At 46.6% G+C, this 27,723-nt stretch overlaps 1 protein-coding gene across 3 annotated transcripts in view; it reads right to left on the bottom strand.

Moving 5' to 3' along the window:
• BCL9L (BCL9 like) overlaps positions 1-27,382 on the bottom strand; it is a 36,613-nt gene extending 9,231 nt beyond the window's left edge. The window contains exons 1-4 of one of the 3 annotated variants that reach the window (XM_083163042.1): positions 26,986-27,382; positions 3,367-3,673; positions 3,080-3,202; positions 1,752-1,959 (exon numbers count right to left, since the gene is read on the bottom strand). In XM_083163042.1, the coding sequence (XP_083019168.1) occupies positions 1,752-1,959; positions 3,080-3,202; positions 3,367-3,625 (590 nt within the window). In that variant the 5' untranslated portion in view covers positions 3,626-3,673; positions 26,986-27,382. The remainder of the gene's footprint in view (positions 1-1,751; positions 1,960-3,079; positions 3,203-3,366; positions 3,674-26,985) is intronic. The other 2 variants (XM_083163041.1, XM_083163043.1) reach the window with 2 other exon arrangements.
• Between the last annotated feature and the right edge of the window lie 341 nt (positions 27,383-27,723).

Here is a 27,723-nt window from a genome sequence, read left to right as displayed (position 1 = left end):
GCAGTTACGCCGTCAGCGTAGCGTCCCTGTCAGAATCAGCGTAGTGTTCCCGTGGCCAGCATAGTTAGCGTAGTGTTCCCGTGGCCGCTTAAGCGTCCCTGTCAGATCCAGCGTAGTCAGCATGGTCAATCATCGTAGTAAGCGTAGTCAGTCATTACTGTCTCAGATGTATGATATGGCAGGTGTGAATGTGTTCCTGAAACACCCCCACTATCCACGGCAGGCCCAAGCATGGCGAGCACAGCGAGCCCTGCGAGGGGACGCATTATGCGTCCTCCCGACCTTTTCATACCCCCACTATCCACATCGGCGTGGAGTTGATGCTATATAGTGTGGCGAGCGCACGCGGATTACCTTACATGTATGGGGTATGAAAAAGTCGGGAGGACGCGTAACGCATCTGCCTGCCACACTTCGGGCTGCCGTGGATAGTGGGGGTTTGAAAAGGTGGCATTTGCCAGTATGTAACATGGAACACTGGCAAATGCCTCCCATGCTTTGTGCTGCCGCGGATAGTGGGGGTTTCAAATGGAGGCATTTGCCAGTATGTAACATGGAGCACTGGCAAATGCCTCCTTCATTGTGAATGAGACGCACCTTGTCAGCAGGGTTGCTGTACCCTGCCGCAATAGCTACTCAGACGCAGGAGCGTCTCATTGCTGGAGCGTCTGAGACGCTCCTGCTTCTAAACAGATGCAGCGCCTATCCGCCGGCGCCAGCATGATCCCCTCTCTGCCGAAGAGAGGGGATCATGCTGGTTCCAGCAGTGTGAGAGAGTCGCTGACTAGGCTTGCCAGGGACGCCGGGGACAGAGATGCAGTTCCCGGCAACAGTACGGTAGTTACTTGTGTAGTTTCACGGTAGCAGCCTACGCTGATGACGTAGCTTAGGCTGCCGCCGTGAAACTACACAAGTAAGGCAGCCATTGGGCTATGCTGATAATGTAGCTTAGGCTGCCGCCGTAAAACTACACAAGTAAGGCCGCCATTGGGCTACACTGATAACATAGCTTAGGCTGCCACCTTGAAACTACACAACTAAGGCAGCCGTTGGGCTACTTTATTAGCGTAGCTTCAAACGTAACGTAAGTTGCCGCCGTGAAACTACACAAATACCCAATACGCTTCTGTCCTGTACTACACCCCCCTTCATAGGCAATGGAGAACAATGCACATCATTTTCTATGGTGGTGCAAAACAAAAATGGACGGTCTCACCTCGATATTGCAAGACCTTTATAACGGTGTTGTGGTCAAGTCTAGAAATTGCTAAATACTTTTATGTCCGTACTGTAACATCACATTGAATGCCAGCATTGAGGTCTAGGAAATGACGCATGGAGCTGGCAGCAGATGCATCAGTGGAACCTTGCTGGTTAGAGGTGATAAACAACATACAAATGCCTCCACTGGTATCGGCAGCATTTATCCCCATGACCTAGTGCAAACCAACAGTACTGAGCCGTTGACTTATGGTCATCCGCAGATTTTTCTGAATTTTCCTTTACAGCACAGGTTCTCAAACTTGGTCCTCAGGACCTCACACAGTGCATGATTTCCAGGTCTCCTCACAGAATCACAAGTGAAATAATTAGCTCCACATGTAGATCTTTTAAAATGTGTCAGTGAGTAATAAGTGCGCCGGTAGGGTGACCTGGAAAATATGAACTGTGTGGGTTCCTGAGGATTGGGAACCCCTGCTTTAGAGAAACCAGTAAGCGAGATGCTACAACACACAGAAAAGAACACTCACGTGTTTGCCAAAAACGTTGTGAAGACATAAACAACTTGTGATGACGGAGGCTTGGGTGGACCTCCCGGGACGACACCCTCAGTATGCAGACCTTGGCCAGCCCCATGGGGTGTGCTGGTGGAGCTGGAGTCATTGTGTCCTGGAAGGGAAGCAGATCCTGACCCTGGAACTGTGGGGGCGGACATCACAGAGTCACCGGTGTTACAGTCTAACAAGGTGGACAAAGGAAACAATACAAAAGGAAGACAGACAAAAAAAGAGAAAAGGCATAAAGATACAAAAGAAAATTACAGGTAAATATAAAATAAAAGACATTTTAACATGAAAATGGAAGACTATAAATTCATAGATTGTCATAAAAGCAGCACAAATATAGACAAATATATAAAAAGCATCAAAACGAGTAATCAATAGGAGGGGGACGACGACAATGGATGAAATACAAAATAATTCGGGACAGATGTACTAAGCTGTGGAATGTGATAGGGCGGGATGCGCTAAAGTGAAGGGATTTACTGCATTTTCCATATATACTTGGCCCCGGCCGCAGGGTATACGATATGGAGGGTAATGCCAGCAATAAGTGTGTCACCCTATAGAAGCCTATGGGGTCCTTGCTGCAAGGTGCTGCAGAGAGATCCGTTCCCTCCCAGCATCCCCGGCTTCACTGCGTATGCAGCCCTTATCGTGAGAGCTGCCCTTTGCGTTACTAATTGCATATGCGCTTAATAGCAGGGTGATGTGTGGTGGGATGAAGCGCAGGAAGTTGATACATCCCACCTATAAAGTGGAGAGATAAACTACCAACCAATCAGCTCCAAACGGTCATTTCTCAAACACAGGGGCAGTTATTAAGACTGGGGAAGTGATTATGTGGCTGGTATTTTATCACTGGCCAATCAGCCCCCAACTGCCAATATTCAAACCCAGCCTGTAACTTGACAGGAGCTGATTGGCTATGATAAAGAACAGGCCACGTAATCATTACACTGAGCTTAATAAATCTCCCCTACAGTCGCTAACGTGGCAGTTAGAAGACGATTGGCTTGTACTTTAGGTCTCTCCACGTTAACACTGTATTAGTCCATCGCACCAAGCAGATAAATACTTCTATTGGCCAGCAGGTGGCAGTGGTGAATCACACAGCTACTCCATGCACAAGCTTCACATTACTGCATCTGTCTCAGTCATTACATCAATTTAGAATCCAGTTGTACTGATCATTTCACGTGTGAAATTATCAGGTTGTTTTCGTTTTCTTTTATTTGCGACCATAAAATGAGCATCTTACTAAATGTATCTGGGAAGAGGCCGAAGGAATAACTTACTGTGGGGGACCACAAGGCTCTTCTCATCCTCCTCGGTGTCCGGCCCTGAGCACCACTCATCTCCGCTGTACGGCTGTTTCCGTTCCAAGACACAACGCCGCTTAGTGCGCGGGGCTAGCTCTCCTGGATTACAGCAGAACACCGTACAAAGCATTAATCACAAGTGCATCACCGGCGATAAGTGTTATATATGTCATTACAATTAGCATTGCCTAATAAAAAAAAATTCAAACTTTAGTAGAGGTGAAGGTACCAGTGAAGGGGCTCCTGATCTACAGGGCTCTTACCTTTAGGTTCTGGTTCCAGTGAAGGGGTTCCAGATTCTCTCTGCTCTCCAACCTCTCCAGCAGAATCTCTCTGCCCTGTGCCATGGTTTGGTCCCTGGTTTGGTGAGCTCTTAAGACCCACACCACTCGGTGACATGTGATTGGCTTTGGGGCCGAGCAGCCCTGTCCCTTTTGGCCCCTGGCTCACATTTGGAGGCTGTGATTGTCCGCCATTGCTGGATGCCTTCCCATGATTGGCCAGTTTGCTTTCCGGGTGCATTTGATAGGCCGAGGCTTACACTGATGTCAGCTGAGGACGTCAGAGAACCTGCACAAAGGAACGAGAACTCAGTAATACGGTAATACAGTTATATTATAGAGTGGTCATGTTACGTTAAGAAGTAACAGAGGTATTTACAGCTAAATATAAAATATATATATATATAAATATAAATTGTTAGAACTTTCATCCACAAAATATATCCACACACGGAATACCAACATTTAAAATAATATTGTTACTGTGATCCCTTGGTCTAAACACTTTTAACACTCGCATCCCGAAAGAGGGAATCCCAACAGTACATTTACCTTCCCCCCTGTCCCCCCTATCCTACCCTACCCCTCCCCACTAGTGCCTAACTCTCACCCTTCTACACACAGCGTAACCCTAATCCCCCTTTCTAAGTTTTTAGGTGCCTAACCCTAACCTTTACCAGAGCCTAACCATAACCTTTCTTCCTCCTGCAACCTAGCCATAAGTCCCTGCTAGTGCTGAAGCCAAACACACCCCTTTCCCCCTGTCCTAACACCAATGTAGAGTCCACACCAGAATGACCATGATCGTGCAATGATTTCCTTGAAATCGAACAATGGTCGCACAATCTGTTGGAGAACATGATCTGCAAACGATCTCCTCACCATCTGTAACCAATCCAGTGTAGATGACAAATCTTTAGTGCAGCAGGTAAAATCTCCAAAGCAACCAAACGACCATCAGAGATGCACATCAAAACGGAATCCCAGTGAGAACATGTCCAATTCTGCTATTTTTACATACAATTGGTCGAAATCGCATAGAAATGGGGGTAATTGAGCCCGAAACGTTCTGGGGTGTACCCAGCATAAACCACCCAGCATACATACAATCGGGATGCTGGCAGTTGGGATCCCAGCGACAGCATCCTCATCAATGTTGGTATTCCAGAGACAGTGTCCTTGCTCCAAGTTGGAATCGGCATCAGCATCGTAACGAATTAATAGACTGTGCAGGCCATATATAGTATAGTCAAAATTGGGGAGTTCAAGGAAAATTGGATAGTCAAAATCTCACGGTGCATACCGGGTGTGGGTATGACCAACGCCGGCATCCCAAAGGAAGGAATACCAACAGTATACACTAAACCTAACCCTTCCGCCCTGCAACCTAACCCTAATCCCCCTTCTAAATTCTAAAGTGCCTAACCCTTCAGTTATAGGTATCAGACCTGATGGAAACAGATGAATCGTGAACTAGTTTAAAAATGTGCTGGTAAAAGTGAAGTTTCCACTACGCTCCTATTGGTGTGACTGGTGACCACTACAACCACACGCTACACCAGAGTATGTCACTGTAGCCTGAAGCTTTGCATTAAAATGAATGAAAAATAACCACCACTACCACTTAGAGGGCCAGATGTATCAAGCTTTAAAAAGTGATAAAATGGAGAGTGGTAAACAACCAGCCAGTCAGCTCCTACCTGTCATTTTTTAACTCAGCCTGTAATATGGCAGGTAGGAGCTGATTGGCTGGCTGTTTATCTCTCCATTTTATCACTTTGTGAAGCTTGATACATCTGGCCCACTGTAATTATTTTGTAAATAGAAAATCTCCTGTTACACCATCCTACTAGTATCAGCACTTGCAGACAGTATATATGACCAATTGTGCACTTATCAGGACTGTATATGTTATTTTCTGGTACCCGGGTGATAGACTTACAATATATTGGCCTATGGTCAATAGCTGGATAATGCATTAGTTTGACAGAGTTAAGAGGTCGACATGACAATACGTAATTTATTGTGTTTTTCAACATTTGCTTGGTGGAGGTGGAGATCTACTGGGCACAGTAACCTGTGGCGAACGAAGCTGATCGATCCTCCTGGTCCAAACTGCAGTGAGCCCTCAGGGGTATACGTTTGTACTGATGGTGGTCACATAGGTATGTAGTTAATTTGTCAACAGACTAAAATACTGACAGAATCAACATGAGTGCTGACGGACAAAATCCCGACAGGTACAGAACACAACAATCAAAATGCCGACTTCATCAAAATACTGACAAAACAACATCAGGTTCAAAACACAGAAGAACCACAATGCCGACAGCCAAAATATCGACACAAATAATAGCAAGTACAGCTTTTTCCACAAAAACTGAATTGATTATACTTAACCATCCCAGTGGGCGTAGAGGGCGAATACAATAGTGTGCCGTGCACAGCGAGGCATGCAAAGGGATGCGGTACACTATTATGGTATCCGTGTCGACATTACAGCTGTGTTGGCATTTTAACATATTCGGCATTATGAGCATGGTTTATATTGACTGTAGGCCTTTCAACTGTCGGCATTATGGGCCTGTCTGGATTTTGACCATTGGTATATACCCCCTGCCAGTAAAAAAGTGTCGACCAAGTGATTGTTGGTATTTCAATTGTTTTTAGATCATCCCAGTTCTCTTCTGAGCCCTCTCCTGGTAGCGCCCCTACACAGTTTATTGGTGTTACCCGCCACTTTTCCCCAGATGCCCATTCCCGATCATTTCTCCCCCGTCATCGGATCTATTTCTGTCTCCTATCATTCTCTCTTTCTTGAGATCTCTATATATAGCTGCAGCCAGCAGCAAACTCCTAGGTCAGACTTTCTGATTAGTTGCCATTTTCCCTAATATACTACTACTCTCTTATTGGGAATTTAATGTATGTTCAGATGAGTAGGCTCTCATGCAGAATCGGAATTGAGAGTTTTTCCATATTTTTAATGCAGTAATCAATTACATGTCAACATCAACCTGATTATTCAGTGTAAATGATTGCCGCTTTAAGAAAATGGGAAATCTCTCACTTTCTGATTCTCACACACACTATTACATTTGGCCTAAGATGTCTATGGTCACTCCTGCCTTGGGCGCACAAACTTCCTACACTCATTTGCTGCGTTCTCACCTTGAGGGGTTTTTTTTAAAAAATTCTGCCCACAATTGAATTCCCCTCTGCAGCTTACTTGGTAGATTGTTTTCCATGACAACTGATTTTATGGCCCCCATACGCTAGTGAGAATCTCATGTTTTGACATCCCGTCCAACCTGATGCGCAGTCCTGTGCGCATTGGATTGGAGTTGGGAGGTCGGACGGGTTGCACACAGGATAAATCTTATGTGCAGCCCGGAGGGGGCCGAAGGGATAAAGAGTGGCGGATGTGGGAGGGGGAGAGAGGCGGTGAATGGACAAGGGGAGGGGGGAGCCAGCAAGGAGAACCAGGAGTCGCGAGACGAGGTATAATAAACACAAAACCCATGAGATCAGCCAATCAGCAGCCTCCCATTCATTTGTATGAATATTTATTCTTCTGCAGCTCATCTCCAGGTTCCCCTGCCCAGCTCTCCGTGAACCCCGCTGCCTGGCTCCCTCCGCCTGCAGCTCGCTGGGAGTTGCATGTGATAAATCGCAAGCAATTTGTCACATGCAAAACTTAGCACATAAATTGCCGAATTGTGCGAGAGCCTCCGGGGAGCTGCCAGGCAAATAAGGTCCTCCGGACAAGACGGCCTAATGTATGGGGGGCCTTTACAGAGGTTGTTGCCCCGGATTACACACCCTTCGATTTTATCTTGTGGCGGTCCCTGAAGGACGCTGCCTACACATCTCACCCCAGCAGTACTCCAAGCAAACATTCAGAACTTTGCAATTTCACATTAAACATTGCAAGGGGTGTTGGAGAACATCATTCACTGTGTCCATTTGTGTGACACAATAAGTGGCGGCCACTTCCAGCATTTACCATGCAGTAAAGCGTACCCACAAACGGCTGCTTATTTTTTTGAACACTCTGTATATTCCCTGCAGCAGTGGTGTGAATATGAGACAGTCCGTGTTCAATGTGTGCTCGAGAAAACAACTATTAACCTAACACATATAGCCAGAAATGTGACGTTATGCGAGAGTGAGAATTGATTATCGTACAACATGGATTACATTACAATAAAATTGACAATAAAGTGTTTAATATCCTTAATTAGGTGGCTCTAGTATTGGGGCCAGGTAACCAAGCATAATCACTTAATAGCGGAGAGCAATACAACAAATGCTAATTAGACAGACTCTCTATGTTATTGTTAAACCTGTCATTCTTCCTAGGGGGATTCTGAGCAGCTATCAGATTACTGGAATCATCAGAACCTCTTCCATAATGACATGAACAACATACCAAAGGGAGATAATGATCTGATTGCCGACACTCAGATCTCTCCATAATAAACACATATTAAAGAATAAAAGGTACCAACACGAAAATAAAACAAATCCTCCCAGTCATCTGGAGGCAAGATGGAGTCTTATAAACCCTTAAAAAAAAAAAAAAAGAGGGGGGGGGGGGGTTGGGGAACGGGACAAGTGTAGTGCGTGTGTATGTTTGGGTCTGGGGGTGTGTGCATGTGCGAATACAATGGCCGGTGGATGAGGGTCAGACTCGCCATGATCAGTCGTCTGCAGAATCAAAATCTCACAGTCCAGCAGCAGTGGTGGCTGCATCGTTGCTTGCTGCAGTGCAGGCTGAGTGGTACCAGATGGGAGCTGTCCTGTTCCCTATTGCAGGTGTTAGCAGTGCTCACGGGCCAGGGCCGATTACCTATATAGCAGCAGTGGGTGCGCTGCAGAGCTCCATCGGAATATATATATATCTATATATATATATATATATATATATCTATATATAGATATAGATATATATATATATATATATATATATATATATATATATATATATATATATATATATATATATATATATATATATATCATATGGCCCATATTGGTCCAATTAAGGGCACTCACCAAATTCAAAGTAAATGTAAGAGTTTATTTACCAATCCATCTGTTCAGTCACAGAGATTAAAGTCTGTGGTCGACGTTTCGGCCACGAATGGCCTTTTTCAAGACAGCACAACAATTAGCAACTGTTCAGCTCCAGAGACCAGTATCCAGTAACCAAATTACTCCTTTGTGTGTTAAAAAATGTGTTAACAGAAAGGAAGCAAATGGAAGCAATTTTTGCAGAGACAATGGTCTCTTTCAAACTTGCTGGATATGGAGATAGGGAGCTGCGAAGACAGAGATAGGAGCAGATAGGGACTGAGGGTGGGTGGAGAGTAGGTGGGCTAAAAACTGTCACAGCTCAAAGTGAAAGTAAATTGTCACAGCTCAGATTGAAAGTAAATGGGCACAGCACAAAATTGAAAGTACATTGCAGAAGATGTCATTTTGACAGACTTTTAACTAGTAGAAAAGGAAAAATCTACTTGAGGAGATCACAGTTTCTAAAAGCAACCCATAAGAATGAAAGATTCACAAAAAGTTCTGCTATATATCGTTTATACATGGAACATACCAAACATATTATATGCACAACCAGTGATTCCTGATATACCCACACATACACAGTGGACAGTTATTTTGGCTGCATCTCTAGGACTTTAATGTGAGATTAAACTAAAATAAATGTATATATCAGCAGAAAATATCAGTTAAAATAGTGGTTCCCAAGCTTTTTGTAATCCCGCCACTCTAGGTTATAAGATTTTTTTTGGTACTCTTTACCTAGAAGGGCGCCCGTCGTGGTGATCGCGGGTACATTTATGTCTGGCCGCGACGCAACCGACGCGATGCCCGCGATTTCCCATTGAAACCCATGTTAAACATGGAAATCGCGTCGGTCGCGTCGCGGACGGCCATAAATGTACCCGCGATGCCCGCGACGCACCCGATTTCCCATAGGAATCAATGTTAAATGGCCCGACCGATGCGATTTTACTGTTAAATGCCTCAATGGACCCGATGTGGCCATAGGAAACAATGTTAAATGGGCCTTAGAGCCCAAATAGTTACCCTGAACTCTGAAATGGCCCCCCCAATTGTTTACGCCACCCCACGATCAACGTCAACCCGAAGCGTGGCGAGCGCAGCGAGCCCGCGAGGGGCGGCGGTACGCGTCCTCCGACCTTTTCATGCCCTACTATCCACGTCGGCGTGGAGTTGAGAATAGAATAGTGTGGCGAGCGCAGCGAGCCACCGAGCCCGAAGCGTGGCGAGCCCCGCGAGGGGACGCGGATACCTTCACAGCTATACGCGTCCCCTCGCGGGCTTCACAGGTGTCCATGGCGACGCGGACACCTGTGAAGCCCGCGAAGGGACGCGTTTACCTGTGAAGGTATCCGCTGCGCTCGCCACGCTGCGCTCGCCACACTATTCTATTCTCAACTCCACGCCGACGTGGATAGTGGGGGTATGAAAAGGTCGGAGGACGCGTACCGCCGCCCCTTGCGGGCTCGCTGCGCTCGCCACGCTTCGGGTTGACGTTGATCGTGGGGTGGCGTAAACAATTGGGGGGGCCATTTCAGAGTTCAGGGTAACTATTTGGGCTCTAAGGCCCATTTAACATTGTTTCCTATGGTAAAATCAGGTCCATTCAGCCATTTAACATGAAAATCGTGTCCATCGGGCCTTTTAACATTGATTCCTATGGCAAATCGTGGGCATCGCGTCGCGGCCATCGTGTGCACATTTATGGCCGGCCGCGACGCGACCGACGCGATGTCCATGTTTAACATGGTTTTCAATGGGGAAATCGTGGACATCGCGTCGGTCGCGTCGCGTCCGGGCATCTTTAGCCCGCGACCGACGCGATTTTTTACCTCACAATGCCCACGATCAACATCGCTGGCGCCCTTCTAGGTAAAGAGTACCTTTTTTTTTTCACCGGCACCACTAGGCCAAAAACTTGTCACATAAGTCAGATTGACTGGCTTTGACCCTGTATTTGGAAAGTTTCCAAAAACGGGTCTGCCAGTGTCAAAAAAACGCACTTAAACGGTAATATACCATTTAAGAGATGCGGTGTGAAAGGGGTTTTACCTGGCAGACCCAGGTAAAAAGTTTTCAAATACAGGGTCAAAGACAGTTTTGCGGTCTGAAAGCAGCATTAGTGGAGTGATAAAGTGGAAGGTAATAACACAGCAGCCAATCAGCTAATAACTGTCATGTTACAGGCTGGGTTTGAAACATTAAAGTTACAATGATTGACTCGTGCGTTATCACCTTCCACTTTATCACTTCTCCGCGCTCCAGTATTTCTGCCCCAGCTGTGACCTGGCATGTAATATCACACACTACAGACAGAGTAAGTTATATGGAAGTACAGTATGCCAAAAAGACTGTTTGACAAGCCCAGTGTCATTGGGAGCTATAGGAACCAAGTAACCGATGCATGAGAAGCACACATGAAAGGTAGTAGTGTTAGTTGCCAGAAATCATAGCGAGATGCTGAAATCCACCTTCATTCCTAATGAGAAGGCTGAGCAGCAGACAAGCAGCAATTCTGCATGTGTCTGATCTACGCCAGCCCCTCTCACTCCTCCTCCATCATTACCCTCTGAGTATTTCCTTTCATTCCCCCCTTCAGCCCTGCAGAGCAGCTGAGCTGAAAGGAAAGACGACTCGAGGAGGTATCACTGTAACCTGACAATCATTAGAGCGCTATGTAGAGAGGGCGAAGGATGGCAGAACAGATCAAGGCAGAAAACGTAAGAGGAAAGGACTGGGTGTGCTTTGTGGCCGTCTTTCCTCCTCCATGATTCTGTAGCCAGGGAATGATGACAAACACATTTAGTAGTCAAATAACAAGGATACAAAACAGAAAATCCTACACACAGAATGTTCCTCTTGTACACAAGCTGCCACATACACACCGCGTCCCACGTCTATCTGGCACAAACTGGCACGCCAGCTGCAGAGTGCTCTGCAGCGCACACAATAACGGGCTAAACAGAATTATACACCCACTAGTGTAAATATTTTGAAATGCCAGTTGCTGCGGATGGCAGAGGAATAGGATATAAGCGCAGCGTAGTGACAAGTTATTTTCTGATTCATTATCTCACTTTCACTAAAGGAAGCATCAAACAGGCAGCCGATATCATGGTACAGAACGGACTACTGCAAAGTCAGATACAAGCATGATATAATAGAGGCAAGCTGTGGTACTCCAGATGTTGGGAAACTACAAATCCCAGCATTCCCTGATATACATTTTCTGTAAAGGCATGCTGGGTTGGGTAGTTCTGCGGCAGATGGCATGCCACAGGTTTGCCTACCCCTAAAAAGGGATGGCCATTGACTATCAATGTTCCCAAAACATTGATAGTTGGGGCCTAGTGCTCAATGTTTTGGGCATTAATAGTGGAAGTTCAAATAATTTTCGGCTATCGATGATGGGAACCGATGGCGATGTTTTTTTTCCCGCCCAATCTACGGCTTGACTTGCAGATTATCATACTCCGGAACACGTCCGCGCAGTGTTGCTGGTGCTGCTGCTGCATATGCGCCAACATCGATGGATCAGCTCACAGCAGCCAGCCGCAGATGGCCCGCTGGGAGGTGCGCACATATGCAGAACAATCTTTGACTATTTACCTCAAAAGGTTCTTCTACGCATGCACGGCTAGTCAATAGCGGAAACCATTGATGGTAGAGAATAGAATGTTTTATAACCATTGATAGTTCCTGTTTGAAAAAAAAAGTAGATGGCAACAATCGTTGGGGGATGTGTTGATGGCCATCCCTACTCTGGATTTAGGGGTCCATTCTGGTTGACTCGCGAAGCTGCGAATCTCGCAGTTTTGCGAGCCATCTAAACACTGCCCACACGAACGCCTGCCCGATGTTCCCACACTCCGACCATCAAATGATTTCTACAGGCCACACAAATATAAGTCAGTGGAGATGGACTTTTATTTGCAACCATTTCGTCAAAGACAGGGCAGGCGGCTTAAAACCCCGACAGGCCCCCCCCCCCCCCCCCGCGCTCCGTGCAAACAGGCTGGCGAATAATCAATTTGCCGCATCTGTTTGCCCAAAGAGTCTGCACATGCGCACAAATGTTTATGCGCAGACACAAAAAAAAGGGCGCGCAGGGGAGCGAAGCAACCAGAATGACCTCCTTAATACTCGAGACAAATAACAAGAAAGGGATTCTGGTAGGATCAGAGGAGTCCAGTAACAAGCAAGCAAATGTGCCCCTGCAGAAACGTGCCCATTTCTCTACCTCCCGCTACTGATAGTGGGCCTAATTCAGTACCATGTGCAAATGAACAAAAATTACTATTTGACGAGCCCTGAAACAGTTGTCACATCGCTTCCACAGCCGGTGGGGGGCAGTGACCCTGCATTTTCAGGGCGTTCCCATGGGATTTTGGATGTGACGTGGGCTGCCGGGGTTTTAAGCCGCCTGCCCTGTCTTTGACGAAATGGTCGCAAATAAAAGTCCATCTCCACAGACTTATATCTGTGTGGCATTATTGGGCGGGCCATGGTGGATGCGTGATGTCACACGCATCCGATGCAACTAGAAACATGGAGGCCCCCTGTAGTTTTGCGAATCCTCAGAGAAGCCCTCTAGGGAAGAGGAGAGAATAATGGGTACTAATTGCAGCATATCATCTCTGTGTGAGGAACTGCATAGTGTGGGCCGCTTCCCCGTGGCAGCCAAACCTTGTACAGGTCCTCTGGAAAGTGGCTGCTGCTTAGCAGATTTCCTAATGATGTTTCTGGCAGGGGAGATTCCAAGCTGGCAGCTTTTAGATATCTTTTTATAGCCTGCCCCTGCTTTGTGACCGTCAGTGTATTTTAAGTTCTCAGTCAGCTGGTTAGTGAAGCTCAGGGCTGTTGAGAGGTTATAAGGGTCAGAGCATTTATCCCACTTAGGAATGGTCCGTTACTGGCTCAATGCAACACTCAAAAAGCCTTTACGGCATTGAACAATATTATTACCTGTATTACTTTGAAATCTGTTAACTAGATAGAAGATAGATATACACACACTGTATACTATATACTGTGCACAGGTTTTCAGCATGTTTGGAATAAAAACTGAAAATAGAAGTGTTACTAGTTTATTTGTATCAATTAACAAAATGCAAAATGAATTAACAGAAGATAAATCAAATCAATATGTGCTGTGACCATCAATTCTTATAGGTGAATTTGCACAGTGATTTTGTAGATATATATATATGATTAACCAATCAGGTGAGAATGATTGTCATTTTCATATGTAGGTTGAAACACAGTTATTAACTGAAACAGAATCAGCTTAGGAGGCTCAAAAGTGGGTGAGGAACAGCCAATCTCTGGCCCTTATTCTGGTCCGTTCGTATGGACCAGAATCTTTGCACGGGCATCGATGGTTGCGTATGTGCATGCGCAGGGTCATTTCTGCGCATGTGCATACGCCGGGGGCGTGCGGCCACGGCAAACAGGGTGTGGGTCCGGCTTATTTGAATATGGTGATGCCCAGCATTTCATGGTCGTTCCCATGAGAAGGCTGGGCGTTCTCATGCTAATGGGCCGATGATGCGGGTGCGGGGGGCGGTCAGCTGACATCACCGGATGTCAGCTGCCCGCCCACTTCCTCCTGAGCGACCACGCATATATAAGTCACTGACCATCGAATGATGTGGGAGGATTCCCCAAGGCTGTGAATGGATGTTACTGTATAACATCCATTCACAGGCCCTGCGAGCAAATCACCCTTGCGAATCAACCAGAATAATCCCGTTACAAAGCTGAGGTTGTAGAACATGGACCCTGATTCATGTTGGCTCGTAAAGAGCAGAATTTGCAGCGGGGTCCGATGTAGTGGGTCTGCGCATGTGTATCGGCGAAAATACGCATGTTCAGACTGGCAGTGCAAATGCCTTCATCAAGTAATACACTCCCCGAGATGTTCGCACACAGTGGTGCAGACAGGGAATGTGCAGTGGACTAGAGCATGGGGACGGCCAGCGTTTTGTGGTGGGTGTGCCCAGAAAAATGCTGGACATCCACCTGTAAATGCATGCACGCCGAAGCCTGCTCGGGGCAGGTGGCTGACGTCACAGGACGCCAGCCGTCCGCCCCATCTGCGTCCAGCCGCTCGCAAATAAAAAAGTCAATCTAGGCTGACTTGTATTTGCGAATGGGTGGAACAATCATTCGATCATCGCCGACCATCAAATGATTTTTTTCACCCGTACACTCTCATGCTAATGGATAAGTGAGTGTACACATCCATTAGCATGCAAATGCAATCGCTCGCACAGGCTAGTTCGCACTGCCGGCAGGCGGCGTCAGACTGCTCGGTAAGATGCTAATGTACGCAGCTTACCAAGCCAATGAGAATCACCACCGTAGTTTCAGGTCACAGGTCATACACCATGGCCCTTATTCAGATCTGATCGCAGTACAAATTTGTTCTCAAAATGGGCAAATCCATGTGCACTGCAGGTGGGGCAGATGTAACATGTACTGTATAGAGAGAGTTAGATTTGGGCAAGTTATCTGGTTTCTGTGCAGGTTAAATACGGACTTCTTTCATTTTACACTGCAATTTAGATTTTAGTTTCAACACACCCCACCCAAATTTTACTCTCTCTGCACATGTTACATCTGCCCCACCTGCAGTGCACATGGTTTTGTCCAGTTTGAGAACAAATTTGTACTGCGATCAGATCTGAATAAGGGCCCATGGCAAAACTGAGAACAGCAACAAGACACAAGGTAGTTATAAATATTTCAAACCAGCACACCATCAGCTCCGGGGCTGTGCTTATTGTGGATTTTCTACTTGCGGAGTTGAAGCTTCCCAGCAGAATCCAATATAGCCAAACATATAATGGTGCTTTCATGCCGCAAAACCTGCTAATACCTGGTATTTAAAACGGGTCAAAGCAGGCTTTAATGCCCCTTTCAGACCGCACTTATACCGGGTCTAAACAGGTTTTCTGGTGTGAAAGAGGCATAACAGGGGAAGCTGAAACTGCACAACTACAGAAAACTCCGCCCCTGACGTGATGTAGCTGCCGTATCCTCCAAGCCCACCACAGGTTTCACGGATGGCTGATATCGATACCCTGAGTGGGCGGGGCCTGTGCCGCGAGCTACACCTGTGTGTAGAATGTAGACCTGGGCATGCACACACTGCACGGGACAAGCTTTCCCCCCCCCCCACCTGGGCAGTGCAGCGCAGGGAAGGGAATGATCGCGCTGGCGGGCAGGGGTCCCTGCAGCGTATGTTAGATCAGTGGCAGGGTTCCTGCAGCGGATGTGAACTACTAGTACGACCGCACTGCACTGCATATTTAATGAGCGGGTCCACACTCGCTCATTAAATAGTCACTGCCCACTCATTAGATATGCACAGAGTGGGACCACTATTGGCTGGGTCCTAAACACCGTTTCAGACCCGTTCAGACTGCAAAAAAACGGGTCTGAAATGGGTAGGACCCTGCTTTTTTACCGTTAACAAATACCGTTTTTTTGGAAATGGTAAAATCATTCTGGACCTTTCAGACTGCACAGATTACCATTTTAAAACAGTTAAAAATCAGCAAAATACCGTTTTTTTTAGTGCGGTCTGAAAGGGGCATAAGTGGGAAACATGTCTATTCTGACATGACTGGAGCATGTTACTGCAGCAAGTTTCCAATTCTATATGCCAACATGGACCATAATGTACATGAGTCATTGATCTCATGCCGTCGTTGACTACCAAATAGTTTCGCCTGATCCTGAAGCCATGTGGAATTCCCACCGTATCACCATAGGACCCACCTCCCGTTATTTCCTCCTCTTCTTGGCAGGTCAGCAGCATAGCACAGTTTTGCTAACAGTCCATGCAGAACAATCCATGTATTCTCACTAGAGGTATGGTTAGCAACCACAGGAGGAACAGAGGGAAAAGTGTCACAGCAAAGGGACGGAATGAGAGGATTAGTTATGTAAGCAGGAAGCTAGAACAGACAGGAGGGTTTTGTTACGTTCTGGCTACTGCCCAGTGCCAGTTAGCTAGACGCAGCCTTGTTGCCAATACATCTTGCAAAAAATTACATTCATCAACTGCGATGCAACCAATACAATCAGGGTAAGCAGGATACAGAGCTACCACTACCTATTCCACCCATGCATTAAACCACATTCAAAGCGGATGAACATCGTAGAGCATTGGGTGAACATAGTCGGGTATGGGCATGAGACCAGGACATTGCAGCCACCAAATCATGCATAGATCCAGTTACAGTAGTGCGGGCATGTTTCCACATTTTCCTGATCGCAGCCTCTGAATGTGGAATACATTTTGAGCAACCTAATATCCTACAGGCGAACACCGTGCGTACGCAACTGTGACCTATCATCTGCTCATTCAGGCCACTACAATCACGCAGATAGTTGCGGATAGCGTTACTGCACAGGAATCATTGGAAGACCGTTGTTACTTAGTTGTGCACAGTTGCACAGATCTGATTGAAACCTGGATGCACAGATTGCTGCACCAATTCTATCGAAACGGATGTCCCATCGCAATAGGGGCAACTGTCTATACTGGTGTTCCACCCAGTTAAATATCAGGTCAAGTCATGTTCTGTTAAATCTGAACGGGAGCACTTACTGGGCCAGATGCAGAGGTGGATGCTGCTGTGCCATCAGATGCGGGCGATGTTCTCAGTCTGTGCATGTGTCTGAGTCGCACTGCGCATGCATTCCGATGTTTACTACACAGAGACGCAGATCAAACCTGCACACGGGCCATACAAGTTCAATGGATGTTTCAGGGGATGGGGGGGCGCGATGACTACCCAGACGCGTGTGTGTCACCGGCAGCGACTAGCTTTTGCCTTTTGCTGATGCAATAAACTTCATTCTGGCACCCTGTATGCTTCAAAACTCGTGCAGTTCCTCTTCCCTGCCTGGGGTGTCACTCTCTGCTGGCGGTGCTTCTAGCACAGTGTGGTCTATATTTCAGAACGGATATGCAGACCAGACCTGTGCTAGAATCCCCACAGCAGAGATTGACACCCCAGGCAGGGAACAGGAAATGCACGAGTTTTGAAAGATCTGGGGTGAAATGTAATAGGGTGAGAGAATCAGAAAGTGAGAGATTTGATAAAAAAAAACCTCCAGTTTTTTTAAAGCGGCAATCACTTACACTGCAAAAACTGATTTTGCAGTGTAAGTGATTGCCGCTTTAAAAAAACTGGAGATTTCTTACCAAATCTCTCACTTTCTGATTCTCTCACCCTATTACATTTCACCCTCAGAGTTTAGAATAAACACTATGCAATATCAGAAGGTGCATTTTTTTTTTACACACAGTCAGCATCTCAGAAGACAGCGCATTGGCTGCGGCATTAGCGTACAGATGCAGCAGAGCAATTTGCGGCTGCAATAAGGTCCACCTTTGATTCAGGAATATAAAAAGGGCATGTTAGGATTAATCTTGCTTACTGTAAAATTGACTATTGTACTATTTTCGATTCCCATATAAACCCGGTCATTAATACACGAAGTAAAAAGGTTTTCCAGTTACAGTTACATGAATCTAGATCAATAAAAATAAGTATAGCACAAGCCAAAATTCTCAAAAACTGGCAAAGTAAAAATTTCCAGTAAAGGAGAAAAAAAAAGAAAAAAAAGAATCAGAAGCAACCTGGGCCTTGTCCATCAAGGGGAGAGCACAGGCCTTCAGCCTCACCTATGGCCGCTGATGTATTTACACTAGACAAGGTAACAATACGTCATCTTTAAGTCCAACATCAGAAATGTTTTAAAGTCATGAAGTTCCGATCCCTCTACTTTCACTAACAGCGTTCTCTCACATGGCTCATGTTTATTATTGGGACATAGGTAGGGAGGCCAAGCCCAGGTTATTTTTGTAATCCCAGGATTCGGGATTAAAAAATGCTCCGCCCCACACATTTACTCACATGGGCAGGTGGTTCGACCAAGAGCAGCAGAGCGGCGGTGCGACCATCAGGCTGCGCATCGTGACCTCTGACCACATCACGCCAAACAGCCGGAGACGGGAGCAGCCGCGCAGCACAGTCTAATCCAGAATTCAAATCCCGGTAATTTTAGGACCAAATACCAGGATCCTGATCGCGGGATTGGCCACCCTAGCCATATCGCCTTATTCAGCCACCACCCAGACAGAAGACCGCACTTGCTAAATTGTGAGAGAATTGTGAATGGATCGCTATCCATGCGCAAATCCATACGCAATTCCCGAGCCTTCAGCTTTTGCCGTCTTTGCAATTGTGAGTTACGCCAAGGCTTCCACTAGTCTGTGACATTGTGAAAGTGGTCATCTCGGATGTCGCAGACCCTCTCACAGACGCCTGGGCACACCTTCTTTTCTTTAGACACATCCAAACGTCAGCTTTATGATCCATACGCAGTGTCGGTCGCTATTTCCCCTCGCACATATCATTCGCGGATCCTATGATTAGTTATTCATTCTGAATTAGCCCCATAATCTGTATTTACAGAAAGGGCTATTATCAGAGGATCAGGTGCCTGCAAAACCTTTCACCTGGTTTCTCCAGCAAACAGCTTTCCCCGACAAAGGCTATTTAAGAATCCTCATATTGGGGGGGGGGGGGGGGGGGGGGGTTGTTGTGGCGGTGTAAATGGGGTATAAGAGGACATATAGCTCTTCAGCATACCCCTGCAGTCAAAAATGGCCCTTTCCTTTTGCCATGGTCTACATGTCAGAACGAGGAGGAGGTGTTTATCTAGTAAATAAAGATCAGGTATATTCTCCAAGGAGATGGTGTGCAGCTTTGCACTTGCGATCATGTCGGCATCATGGGGACAGAATAGCATAAAATCATTCACGGACGACGAAGATGCTGGAGGAGATGCTGCAGAGGTCCATACACATAGTAACACCTGGTTCTGCGGGATATGGTCGATGGGTCGACCATAAGATGTCCGACAGTCATTAGGTTGACACCATTGGGTCAACCTACTGGAAGGTCACCAGGGGTCTAGGTCTACATGGGTTAAGGTCGACAGGTGTCTAGGTCGACATGGGACAAGGTCAAGAGGTGTCTAGGTCAAAACATGCGTTAGGTCGACAGTCAAAAGTTCGACATGGTTTTTTTTCACTGCTTTTTGAGCCGACATGTGCCAACAGGCGGTATTTCACGCCCTACTACTAGGGCCAGGTGGAAGAATAAAATAGTGTGCAGAGTGTAGCGAGGCATCGAGGGGACGCGGTGCACTTAAAGATGTACATTTGGGTTAAAAAAAAAAAAAAAACAACAGTGGAAAACCCCATGGTGACCTTGTGACTGTCGACCTAACGCATGTGTCAACCTAGACACCTGTCAATCTAATGACTGTCAACCAAAATTTGGTTGACCCAATGATCCCACTCTGGTTCGGCAACCATGGGGAACCTTGACTTACCGGCGGAACTCAGGATTACACGTACTATTCTGCATTAACAAATTAAGGTGGCCATACACACGCAGATTTATCTTCAGATATGGCTGGTTGGATCAAAAACATGGTTATGGATGAGAGCAAAGTTGACCATTTGCTTGGAAATGCTGGAAAACTGAAAACTGGAAAACTGACAAACTGTCACTCATCCATAACCATGTTTTTGTTCCAACCAGCCAGATCTGAAGATAAATCTTACTAGTTTATGATATTGGGCTCCCAAAATTTTTTAGTAGACGGCCCCAGGAGGTTAGAGGATTTTCAGGAGAGTAGGTAAAGCTGTGTACACACGGGGGCGATAGGGGCTGAAATCGCTGGAAATATGGTCGCTGGCGACCATATTGCCAGTGATGGGAGTGTGCCCCGGCGATAAATCGCCGGGTGCACGCTCCCGGTTTTAGCCCCATTCTAATCGCTGGTCGCAGGAGCTTGCTCCTGCGACCAGCTGATTACCTCTGTGGCACCGCCAGCAGAGGTTCCCTTTCATCAGCGACCATCTCTGGTCGCTGTTGACAAGGAGAAACTGAGCAATATATCTCCCCCGTGTGTTCGGGGCTCTATACAGCTTGACACACAGATTGCTCTTCACCCAACATTACTAAATGGCACTTAAAGTCATCCAAGTACTAGATAATCACTCAACTAACACGCGTTTTGTCTGGATTTCTGCTGAGAGTCTGGAAACATGACTTGTTGGGACTGGGGTTAATAGGAAACTCCCAAAACAATGCTCGTGTAATGAGCATTTATAGGTATCATCTAGAGGTGCCGTGCATTTTATTGGGAAGCGAATAATGCAGCACAGCTTAGTGACCAGGTCTCCCATAGTAAATATAAAATAAGCGCTGTACTGAGAGCCTGCATCTGCTCTGAGCAGAGACAACTAAAACCTCAGTGCTTCATATAAAACGCCAGCGCAGACAGCATCTATGCAGCCACTGCTCGGCTTAACGGCCTGGATACACCTGTGCCCACATGCATATCTGATCGCAGTACAAATTTGTTCTCAAAATGGACAAAACCATGCTGCACTGCAGGTGGGGCAGATGTAACATGTGCAGAGAGAGTAAAGGTCCAAACACACTTGAAGATTTTCATTTCAAAAGACTTTGCCAAAATCTTTGATAGATATATCTTTCACCGAAGTAGTGCGTACACACTGAGCTATTTTCCCCAAAGAGCAAGAGATTTTCAGGTGGCGAAAGACTTTGCTGAAAATCTTTCATTATAAATGGGTTGGGTTTGAATTCCAAGGGTTCCATATATACAGTACATTGGTGGCAGGGGGCATATAAGTATATGAACATTGGTGGGCAGTGTTGGCGGTAATAGATACATTGCTGGCCTGCGCAATAACAAAATATACATTGGTGGGCAGTGTTGGCACTAATTTATGCATTTCTGGCACAGACCAGCAATGTATATGTTACCGCCAACACTGCCCACCAATGTTTATATATTTACATGCCCACTGCCACCAATGTATCTCTGTATTCTGACTGTGGACACTATTCACATCACAGCCACTGAATACCCCTTTGAAAGTGTGAAGACATCTAAGCGGATAACTTCCTAATCATGGTCATAACTCCAGACCTTGGTTGAAGCCACTCTTAGGTATATGAAATTAAGCTCCAGTACCCTAAAAACTGATGTACCTTGGAGCATATCAGATTGTGCCAATGTCCATCTGAAACCTGTTACCTGATTGATTTATTGTTGCCCCTGAAGAAGTCCCAAGGGACGAAACGCGTAGGTTTATTACAGACCAATATAGATCTATGGTCGAAGCGGGTACCAGAACTCCTATGTGAAATCATCAATTGGAAAGCTTCCAACCACTATTCAGAATATATGTATTTTACAATGTATTTTATGTTTTATTAATGGAATAAATATATCCTACTTTTTATCTTTGTAAAGAAAAAAAATTTCTTGGTGAAACACTATCTAGCGCACCTCTATATCTTTCTCTCTATCTATCCATTGGACCTCTGTAAAGCATTCTGAATATTGACGCATTCAGCCTGTTGTAGCCTATGGGGTACAGATCGCAGGATGTAGTTCCGGCTGGGTTCCTCAGAAACCCTCCACCAGAAATAGCCCCTTGTGCATGGAGGTCACCAGTCCCGGTGATCCTCACAGTACATTGCTGATGCCAGGTAATACATTCACCCGATATGATTGCATTATGGTAGGATAATATTGATTTATTTATTATCAGTTATTTATATAGCACATATTCCACAGCGCTTTACAGAGAACATTTGGACATACTGGGGCAGTGTGGTATATTCCCTACCACATGTAGTCACACACATTCACTCTAGTGTTAATTTTGTTGGGAGCCAATTAAGTACCCAGAGGAAACCCACACAAGCACAGGGAAAATATACAACCTCTACAGAGTTAGGGCCATGGGGATAGAACCCATGCTAACCATTACACCATTTGCCCTGTTGAGGTTATGTTGTGTTTGTGGAATTTCTTATCATTATCAATAAAGTTTTCTCAACTTTTTCTACACATCATTCATGGTTTGATTGTTTCCTTTTGCATTTGTAATGTATTTAGGTTGGGCTCCCTAGAACCACTATATAACACACCTCAAAACACAGGTACCACCAGCTTTTTGGAACAACCTATGTAGCAGTGCAAGCAACGTGTGTATATGCATTTTTTGGGGCTTTCAGTGTGCATATCGTTCAGTGTGTACCCACTATATTGCTAATAGGTGGGCCAGGATTTCAATCCCGGGGTTGGAGTATCCGATCCCAGGATTATACTGCGCATGCACAGTCTAATGCCGGAGGCAGCGTCTGAGCACTCACTCAGACGCTGCCCGGCTGTTCCCGACACCAGCGTGCGGCCTGCGCAGAGTGACTTGGTAATGCCGTACCTCCGCCCCCGGAACCCTCCACGTCCAGTAGCGTAAGTAAGTAAATGTGGGGGACAGGGGCGTTTTTCTTTTAGGGATGCCAATCCCGGGATCCTGGGAATTCCAGGATTGAGTATTTTTCAATCTTGACTCCTGAGATTGAAAAAATATTGGCATCCCTAATTGCTAACAACACTCGTACCCATAAATCACTTAGGATAAGCCCTATCGTCTGAACATATATCATCAGTGACTGCATACGCGTCACAGGTCCCAGTGACATCACTGAATGATGTGTATGAGGCATTAGCCTACAGCAGGGGAAGGCAAACAGTGGCACTCCAGCTGCTGATGAATTACACAGTCTAATGCCTGTGTAATTTGACCATCCACTATCGATGGCCAAAACACCGAGCACTAGGTCCCAACCATCGATAGTCGATGGCCATCCCTACCACAAACAGTCACTGTAGCACCCTGCAGGGGTTTGTATCCTTACAAAAAAATAAGGATCAAATATGGTTTGAGGTAACATGTTTAAAAAAGGGGCAGACTAGATGGGCCAAGTGGTTCTTATCTGCCGTCACATTCTATGGTTCTATGTTACACATCCCAGAATGCCCTGTGGCAGGGTATGCTGGGATGAATGGTTCCTAAATTTACACACATAAAAGGTAGTAACATAAATTTCTGGGAACAAATTATATGAAATTTTATTAATTTTTTATCTACATCTTTAAAAGCTATAAAAAGAAAGCTAATAATAACTAATAAAACACTTGCAAACAGTCTCAATTTGAAAAAAAAAACACTAATAGAAATATATTAATAATGAATGCATACATTTTGACACCAGTCGATAGGGCTTAAGATGGTGATAAAGTCTTCTACCATCGATGGTTCCCGCTATCAAATGCCTGCGCAGAAGAACCTTTGACTAATATAGTTAAAGTTTCTTCGGTGCATGCGCGCACATCCCAATGGCCGGCTGCTGTGCCTGTGTAAAAACCCATGCGGTTCCTCTTCCCTGCCTGGGGTGTCGCTGTCTGCTGTGGTGTTTCTAGCACAGGTCTGGTTTGCAGATCAGGGCTGATATACAGACCACACTGTGCTAGAACCTCTACGGCAGACAGCAACACCCCAGGCAGGGAAGAGGAACTGCATGGGTTTTCAAATATAGTGGGTGCTAGAATGAACACTAGGTCAGGGAGAGAGTGATGCAACAGCAGCGGCACTTGTAGCAGGCAGGGAGATACGGGACACGGGGACAGGCAGGGCATTAAAAAAGGCGTCCATCGATGGCTGGAATCTATTTGACCATCCACTATCGATGGCCAAAACACTGAGCACTAGGTCCCAACCATTGATGTTTTGGGAACATCCATAGTCGATGGCCGTCCCTACCACAAACACTCACTGTAGCGCCCTGAAGGAGAAGAAACCTTGCTCCTTCTTACTGTCAGTACATTGGGGTTTGAGCAAAAACTAGCAATGTTATCCGGCCTGGTCAACCCACCTTACCTGTCGCTTCTACCTGTTCTAAGGGAGGGATTTAATTGTTAGCGCTGGCAGCGGTCTCTCCTTAGTGGCTGAGGGAGCTATTCAATTGTTGCTCCTGTCAGGTGCAACCAGCACTTTATCTCACTAATCCCCCAGGTGTGGGGAGCTGAAATGTATGAAATGTTACCCATTTGAGGGCTCGAACAGGACTTTTTGCATTGTGCCCATTAGTTTAGATGGGTTTAGCTGCTTTATGCGGCTAAACCCAATCACAATGAGCGCAATCAGTGCCATAACCAACATCAATTGAATATTGCTCCTGCGATCTCCCGTCACTTTAGATGGGAGATCGAGCAAAGATAACAATTGATTGCTGCTTATAAAGTGTAGAGACATGGGGTGAGATTTAATAGGATGAGAGATTCAGAAAGTGAGAGATTTTGTGAGAAATCTCCAGTTTTTTTAAAGTGGCAATCATTTAAACTGCAAAACCAGTTTGATTTCACAGTGTAAATGATTGCCGCTTTAAAAAAACTGGAGATTTCTCACAAAATCTCTCATTTTCTGAATCTCTCATCCTATTAAATCTCACCCATAATGTATTAAGCCCTGGAGAGTGGTACAAAGGAAATACATTTTGAGGGGCATATAAATGGAACTTATGGACAGACAACCAAAGCTGGATACACAATACATGATGCACATAATGCTAGATTGATAGTGACGGCACCTGGCACTGGGAAATGCATACACACTTGCCGACAGCAACAAATGACGACGGGGGAGATTGGGGCCATGCTGCATTCGGCAGCATGGTATCACTTGTGCCATCCCCTGATTGGGCTGCATGTATAGATGAAGGGGATGTCCCTTGGGACCCACAGTAACGCGCATAGCTTACGATGTATTGGGTAAGCACTGGACAATTGTCGTAGCAACATGACCTTATCTGCAAATTCGTTTCAAATATTGTCTAATGCGTACTCAGCTTAAAAAAAATACAGACAACACACACAGCTTATGCATAACTGTAATACATACATCTGATTGCTAAATCTACTAAAGCAGATGTACTAAGACTCAAAGGGGGGAATTTACTAAACGAAAAGTGTAAAAAATAGGTGTATTTGTATCCAGAAATACACTTATTTTTGACATTTACTATCCCGAAATACGGCAATTCGTATTCGTATTGATAGCACATCAATACGACTACGAATTGCCGTATTTTCGGGATAGTAAATGTCAAAAATAAGTGTATTTCTGGATACAAATACACCTATTTTTTTTTACAAATTTCCTTTAGTAAATTTCCCCCAAAGAGTGATAAAATGCTTAGTAGCTGGTCTGTCGCCATTTTTTAAATGCAGTCTGTAAACATGTTTTAGGATCTGATTGGCTGATACTTTAGCTCTCCCTACTGTATCACCCTCCAAAGCTTATTACATAACTTTATCACTATTTGGGGGCCACATATTGGTTAATTGTTTTAATGACAATGTTACTGTAAAGTGCATAATGCAAACTCCACAGACCTTGTAAGAACACACTGTCAGAGTGTACATCTACGGAGGAGCGAGGGCCCTGACTGCCATTATTATGTTACCATGATGACGGATTAAATGGATTTCTGTTGTTTTAAAGACGTATTTCAATATAAAACGTGTTGCCAGCAAATGTGTCATAATGAGCCGTACAGCCCAGTGTACCCTTTACCAGTCCTGCCAGTGTGCTCAATCACTGCACTGGGCTCAGACACAACAATAGTCACAGGAGACTGGCATGAGATGCTGACACTGCCACCGATGCACCTGGGCACTGCCAGCAAACCACATGATGATTCAGTGTTGGTGAAACACCTACAGCAGCAAGTGCCAGAAGTCTGGTACTACACATGTAGCCTGGCACCACACTAGCCAGTACCAGCAGTCGGGCACCACACATGCCAGTACCAGCAGTCTGGCACCACACATACAGCCTGGCACACCACGTGCCAGCCAGGTCCAGCAGCCTGACATCACACATGCCAGTTCCAGGAGCCTGCCACCACACACGCCAGGGCCCACAGCCTGGCACCACACATGCCAGGGCCCACAGCCTGGCACCACACATACCAGGGCCCACAGCCTGGCACCACACATGCCAGGGCCAGCAGCCTGGCATCACACATGCAGCTTGACTCCACATATGCCAGCCAGGTTCAGCAGCCTGACATCACACATGCAGCCTGGCACCACGCATGCCAGAGCCAGCAGCCTGAAACCACACATGCCGAAGTCCACAGCCTGGCACCACACATGCCAGGACCCATAGCCTGTCACCTGACATGACAAGGCCCACAGCCTGGCACCACACATGCCAGTACTAGCAGTTTGAAACCACACATGCCGGTGGTGCCAGCAGCCTGGAACCACACATGCCAGGGCCTGCAGCCTGGCACCACACATACCAGGGCCCACAGCCTTGCACCACACATGCCAGGGCCAGCAGCCTAGCATCACACATGCAGCCTGGCTCCACACATGGCAGTACTAGCAGGCTGACAGGGGGGTCTCCTGCAGGAATCCAGGCATTGCCCTCTGTACCATGCAGCTGGAGGAAGACAGATGGCATGGGGCGCCAGATGGGCAGCCCTGTACACCTGAGGCAGGGGTGTCATGGTGACTGCATAGTGTCTCCCTTACCTCTCAGTCTCAGGAGTCTCCCCTGCGGCCTCCCATGGTCTCTGTCTCCGGCCTCCTGTGTCGGCTCCTGGGCTCACCAGCAGTAGCAGCCACCGCCGCCGCCGCCGCAGCTCGGGGGCTGAGGGGGAGATAGAGCCGCAGCCGAGGCGGGTAGGGTGCCCCCTCTCATCCTGCCCCCTCCTCCGGGCACAGCGGGCATGTAACCGGGCTCACGCCGCTCTGAAAGCGAGGGGGCGACTGTACGGGGTCCCGGTGCTGATTCTCCGGGATGTGAGAGGAAGACACAGACAGGATCCTCCAGCCGCTGCCCGCTGCCAAAATAAGAGCCTCTCCCTGGCTGGAACTGCTTCCTGCTCCCCCTCCCTCCCTCCTGTGCACAGTCCTGCCCAGCCTCCCCGCACACACACCTGGGGGAGAGCGGGGGCACGGGACGGCGGGCACTGTGGGTGACAGCAGCCTGCATGGGCGGCATTGCAGGCTTTCAGCAGGGAATTCTGAGCAGGAACCGAGTTAGGGGCTGCCACCATGTTATGTGTGGCCTGCGAGGGGCCTGCGAATTGCAAACGTCCCTACGGATGTATTACAGGTGGCACCCTGGGCACCCGGTGACTGCCTAGTCCATGACAGCTAGATGTGCCCATAGCTACACATTGGCCATGATGGTCAAGAGGCAGGCTCTGGTCATGCAAGGGTTTGGGGTCTCTCCCCATGGTATGCAGAAGGAGGTAATGCCTGTCT

The sequence above is a fragment of the Crinia signifera genome, chromosome 19 (genome assembly GCF_055691185.1).
Source record: "Crinia signifera chromosome 19, ASM5569118v1, whole genome shotgun sequence".
Classification (NCBI taxonomy): Eukaryota; Metazoa; Chordata; class Amphibia; order Anura; family Myobatrachidae; genus Crinia; species Crinia signifera.
The sequence above is the reverse complement of the archived record's forward strand: the minus strand, read 5'-3'. Positions and strand labels throughout refer to the sequence as shown.